At 37.8% G+C, this 5,625-nt stretch overlaps 2 protein-coding genes across 4 annotated transcripts; one reads left to right on the top strand and one right to left on the bottom strand.

The window, feature by feature from the left end:
• Positions 1-5,304, bottom strand: RPA1A (replication protein A 1A). Of its 3 annotated transcripts, none has more exons than XM_039034080.2 (3): positions 5,045-5,304; positions 4,565-4,896; positions 1-2,599 (listed from the first exon to the last, which is right to left on the bottom strand). In XM_039034080.2, exons 2-3 carry the CDS (start codon positions 4,822-4,824, stop codon positions 976-978), a joined length of 1,884 nt encoding a protein of 627 aa, XP_038890008.1. In that variant the 5' UTR covers positions 4,825-4,896; positions 5,045-5,304; the 3' UTR covers positions 1-975. The 3 variants fall into 3 exon arrangements, with proteins under 3 accessions (XP_038890008.1, XP_090170606.1, XP_038890009.1); XM_090314480.1 differs by having other exon boundaries at positions 5,022-5,193; XM_039034081.2 differs by having other exon boundaries at positions 5,049-5,175.
• LOC120079733 (uncharacterized) lies at positions 102-630 on the top strand. Its single transcript, XM_039034082.2, has one exon. The coding sequence runs from the start codon at positions 102-104 to the stop codon at positions 468-470; it is 369 nt and encodes a 122-aa protein (XP_038890010.1). The 3' UTR covers positions 471-630.
• Positions 5,305-5,625: the final 321 nt, after the last annotated feature.

Here is a 5,625-nt window from a genome sequence, read left to right as displayed (position 1 = left end):
GGGTAGAGAGACCTTAACAAAACCTATATTCTTTCTTTTGAGCTCAGTAAAAGGAAAAGCTTCATAAATCGAGTTTGACAGAAAAGCCAAGAGAGAACCAAATGGCTTCAACTTCTGCAATTTCAATGGCTATGCCAATTACTAACGCTGCCCAGAAGAGAGCGAGGTTGGCCGAAGCCTTTGCCAAGCCATTGCCTTTGAGGCCTTCCAACAAGCCGAATGCTTCGTCAAACTCCAGCGCCAAGTTCCAAGTGCGGGCTTCTTTGAAGGAGAAGGCAGTTGCAGGACTCGCTGCAACTGCACTGACGGCTTCCATGGTGCTTCCCGAGGTGGCTGAAGCTGCTGGCCCTGGAGTTAGTCCTTCTCTCAAGAATTTCTTGCTCAGCATTGCCGCCGGTGGAGTAGTCGTCACTGCTATCTTGGGTGCAGTTATCGGCGTCGCCAATTTCGATCCCGTCAAGCGAACCTGAGCTGCGGGGATCACATTCCACCAATTATGTTATCATTTTCTTCCGTTGTCTTGTAGTGGTTGTTTCTGTGTTTTGTGTGTAATAATCAATATGCGGCTCCTGCTGTAAATTCACCAGAAACTATGATATATTCAATATAAAGTTTCTATTTGTCTCAAAACTCATTTGGTTTTGATCACTTTTGCTTTGCCTTCTTCATGTGCCCAAAGTCCTCCACGGCATTCAACCTAGAAAAGCATACTGAAAGGTATCCCATCACTCAACAATATGTCAGTTCCCTGGTTATAGTCTTACCATCATTTGACGAACTTTAACCTATAAATTTTTTGTGCCCTATTTTACATCAAATGATCAATATTCCCAATCTTGAGCACTCAATGTATGTTGATATACAAGCTTAACCTAAATACATTTTATTCTAGGAATTTCTGGACAAAAAAAAATTCTGTTTGTTCTCCAAGAGAAATAATTCTGGACAGAATGAGATCGCCTAGTCAACAAGAAATCATTTGTTACCTCGAAAATTTTGATTTGAAAGCAAATCCAACATATATTTACTTTCTGAAGTATAGTTTACCCTATCTGCCTTGACTACAGTATTTTTCACCCTCTGTTCATCCCCATACATCTCCTCCTTAATTTTGAGCCTAAACAGAAATTGATCGAAAATTTTACTTCTGATTATTTCACCAAACTTGACTTCATCCTGCTCTTCATACTTCAACATGTACAGCTCCTTGGCTGAAACGCCCAGAATCTCTTCACCAGTTTCCTGGAAGGCTGTCACCCATGTCAATCCAGTATGGTCTTGAATTTGGGCTTGAAGAAGATACCTGTAATCGCAATCCTCAAATTCTTGATTGCACCTTTCACACTGCCACTTTGAGTTTCCTGATCTAGTCACCTTCTTGTTGCATTGTCGATCTCCAATCATTAATGGACATGCTGTGTAGCAGAAAGAATCTGTTTTGATAAACGATATTGTTGCTTTCACCGTTATCCAATCTGGCTTATCAGCTCTGCCAAGTCCTTCATCTTTAATCTGAGACACAGTCTTCCGAATCTCATTCTTGGCAGATCCTGGCATAATTTCTTTAGAAATGGACAGAGACGTAGAATTCTTCCCCCCACCATCGTACCAGTCCCTCAAGATGTGAGCCTCAGAAAGATCTGGATTTATGAAAAGCTGAGTAGAAGAAATTGTCCCGATGGATTTCCCAGTGAAATCACTTACCTTCCCAGATTTCACAGCTAAAACTGGAGAGAGCCCCGAGTCAATTATTTCTTGCAATTTTTTACCTTCTTTGTTGCAAAACTCCCCCCACAGTGTCAGCTCAATGCTCCTGCCAGACGCATCCTTCAAGTTCACAACTCTTCTTTGAGTTTCCATACCATTTTTTCTCAAAACAGGAATCGATGGATTGACAGATGTTACAATACCAATAACATCCAGAATAGAGTTGGTTTCAGCATTCTCAATTTCACTGATACGTCTAAAAGAAAACTGCTGTCTTGGTATGGTATCATCTTCATCTGGGCACAGTTCCACGGTGGAAGATGCCTCCAAGAAAACCTCCCATTCATTTTTTAGGTGATTAAAATCCTTCCGCGCAGGTTTTAGGCTACCTTTAGAAATCAAGTAGACTTTACCAACTTCTATAACCTCATAGAAACTATCCACAACAGCATTGAAGCAGGTCACACGTATCTCTCCTCCATCAGAATCAAGGAGGTCAAAAGAGAAAACTTTTCCATCTCCTTTGGCATTATTATAGCGACGGAGATCACCCTTTGCAGTAACTCTTGCCTTTATAGCCCATCGTCCCTGATAAGGATTCAGTGCAGCTATGGGAATTATACGAGCTGGTGCCTCATTCTTAATGATGGCACCGTGATTTTTATAATTTGGAGGTGGCTGATATGGAGGTTGAACTGTAGCTTGGAAGCTCTGCACATTATGAACTGGATTTCTGGCACTCGGATGACCATTACCAACCTTGACAGGTTGCTCTAAATTTCTAGATGGCGTTGCCTTTAGTGCAAAATTCTCTGATTGAGCATATGATTTTGGATTCCCGATTATCTCACAATCCAATATAATAGTTTCAAGGCAGAGCACAACAATAATCCTGCATAGGTAAATAGATAGTAGAGAAATCACAATTGGCTCTAGTTATAGCAATGCAAGTCAGAAGTAGATTTAACTCAAAGTGTAAAATCTTTCCTGCTCAGTTATAATATCAATCCTACTGTGAAGAATCTATAAGTCATTTAGTTTACAAAGCTGTCAGCACAGAAAGAGAAGTAAGATACCATAACTAACATGATCATGAGGACATATCCACAAAGCAACACTATTCATACAGCTAAAAGTTAACAATAGGACCTTTTCTCATACATCATTATGTACAGCATATACACAGATTTTAAAATGAATATGAGAGATTAGCACTAAACCCAAACCAAATAATTCAAATGGACAATTAGTCAGTGATTGGAATTCAATAACCTTAAGACAATACAATAATTGATGGATGCACCTAGCATTTCAAAAGAATCATATAAACTGACAATAAGACCTTTTCCCCATGATGTGTTCCTATACACAAATTTTAACAAAACAAAAAGAGAGAATAGCGATGTATGGCACTAAAACACTTGTGTAAAATTATAACAACTCAAATGGACATTCAATCAATGATTAAAGTTTAATAGACCCTATCTACCATAGGCAGTAGTTCATCCATGGACCAAACATTTCAGACAAGCATATGAAATAACAACTGGACCGTTTTGTCCCCATGATGTGTGTTCATATAAACAGATTTTCAATGACAATCTATTGGTACTTAACCACTTGTGTACAGACCTAAAACCAGTTGTGTAAGACCTAACAATTCAAATGGACAATCAATCAATGAAAGATTTAAGGTTAATATTTAATAAACTGTATCAATCTTAACATTAAATCATGCATGCACCTAACATTCCATTATCTCAAACAGGCATATAAACTGACAATAGGACCTTCTTTTCCTATGATGTGTTCATAAACACAAATTTTTCCAATAACAAAAGGAGCAAGAAGCAATCTGTCGGCACCTTGTACAAATCTAACAATTCAATGGACAATTAATCAATAATTAAAATTTAATAAACTGTATCAATTTTAGATAGTATTCCATACATCCACCTAACTTTCAAACAGGTATGTAAAGTTTATAAACTGATTATAGAATCTTTTATACCATGACGTATTCATATACAAATATTTTAACATGAACAAATGGAGAGAACAACAATCTTTCAACGCTAAACCACTTGTGTACAGACCTAACAGTTCAAATAGACAATTGATCAATGATTACAATTTAATTAACTCTATCAAACTTAGACAGTAACTCATGCATGAACCTAACAGCTCAAACAAGTATGTAAATTGACTATAACCTCATTACCATGATGTGTTCATAACACGGAATTTTACAAGAAAAAAAGGAGAGAACAGCAATCTATCAACATTAAACCACTTTTATTCAAACCTAACATTTCAATCGTACAGTCAATCAACGATCGAAATATAATAAAGCCAAAGACAGTAATTCATGCATCCATTTAACATTTCAAACAAGCATATACATTGATAATATAACATTTTCTCCCATGATGTGTTCATATGCACAGATTTGAACAAAAAGAGAAGGAGAGAACAGAAATCTATCGGCAGGAAACCACTTAATAATTTAAACTGACAATTAATCGATGATTAAAATTTAATACACTAGTATCAACATTAGACAGTAATTCGTACATACACCTATCATTTCAAACAAGCATACAAACTGTTTTCCATAAGAGATTTCAATGCAAATCAAAATAACCATTTCTCCGTTTCAGCTATGAATTTCTAAATGGTTCATCTCAAAGCTTCAAACGCACACCTAATGTTACTAAACTTACATCACCCTGTCCGAGAAGGCCAGTAAGCAAATTACAATGAACAATAACGCCACATACAACTAGATTCCTTCAACATAATATTGTAATAATGGATGACGAAAAGTAGTTAATGAAGTACGAGGGAGAGAACGAACTTTCGGTTCTTGATGGGACTGCAGACATAATCGATCAACTGGATAACGGATCCTTTCTTGACTCGTCCAGTCTTAATAACATCATTAAGCTGAGTTGCGAGCATAGCCTGCTCAGCAGAAACGGCATCGGAGATCAAGATGCTGTACCTCTCCTGCGCGTTACCGATGAGCTTGATATCTAGGACCTGCACCAGGGGCTTGGAATTAATGTCACCAGCGACAATGGCAGAGATTGCATTCGGCGTGAGATGCACCGGCATGATGCAGATACGACCGCAAGAGAGCTCGGGAATGAATCAAAGTAGAGGATCACAAAGAAACTGATGAAAGCACTAGGAAAATGGAAAAGAAAGTAGGATTGATAAGCAATGCGAAAGGAATTGAAGTTGAAGAAAAGAATAGGGAGAGCGATTTAGGTCTTGGTGAAGCAAAGCACATGGAAATGAAGCTTAATTACAGAGAAAATACGGAAACTGTTACCGACGGCGAGGTTATGAGATGATAATGTGCAGTCCTCGCTCCTCGGTCGGAACTCTTCAAACATCAGCTCCTGCGGGACGTGAGTTTATACGCGCGGGTTTCTCATGGCGGTTTCTTTTTTCTTCGATGATGAAAACTGAAAAGAGGATAGAGAGAGAAGTAAGACACGCACACGCCTAACCACGAATCGCAACCAACCCCAGCTTACATACAAAATTACCAACATATCCTCCATCTAGTCCAAGATGGTAAAATGGTTCAAATTTATGGGCCGAATGCTAATGTATATATGTTGGGATTGGTGTTCTAAGTCTTTCTATTCTCATAGTTTTGTAAACTTTATATGAAAAAATTATTATTAAAATAATTGTTATTTTATGAGCATACACTCATTCTAATAAATTAAGATCCTAGGTTATTTTATGTAATTTAAACATGTATGTAGAGACATACGAGTGAATCATGTTTAAATGATAACGTAAACGGTATGTAGTTGATGGATAAGGGTTGGGTACCTTATCCTAGTGACACTAAGGATACGACCCATTTTGTAGATGTTATAAGTCTTGTAAATGTTAGGA

This window comes from Benincasa hispida, chromosome 6, assembly GCF_027475165.1.
Source record: "Benincasa hispida cultivar pf3 chromosome 6, pf3_genome.v1.1, whole genome shotgun sequence".
Lineage (NCBI taxonomy): Eukaryota > Viridiplantae > Streptophyta > Magnoliopsida > Cucurbitales > Cucurbitaceae > Benincasa > Benincasa hispida.
This window is presented reverse-complemented; position numbering and strand designations above follow the sequence as displayed.

Excerpts from the sequence above, each read along its gene's own strand:
- LOC120079733 (XM_039034082.2), top strand. The coding sequence starts at position 102 with ATGGCTTCAACTTCTGCAATTTCAATGGCTATGCCAATTACTAACGCT.
- RPA1A (XM_039034080.2), bottom strand. The coding sequence starts at position 4,824 with ATGCCGGTGCATCTCACGCCGAATGCAATCTCTGCCATTGTCGCTGGT. Across the intron at positions 2,600-4,564 it reads AGTCCCATCAAGAACCGAAA|GATTATTGTTGTGCTCTGCC; the intron begins GTTCGTTCTCTC and ends TTACCTATGCAG.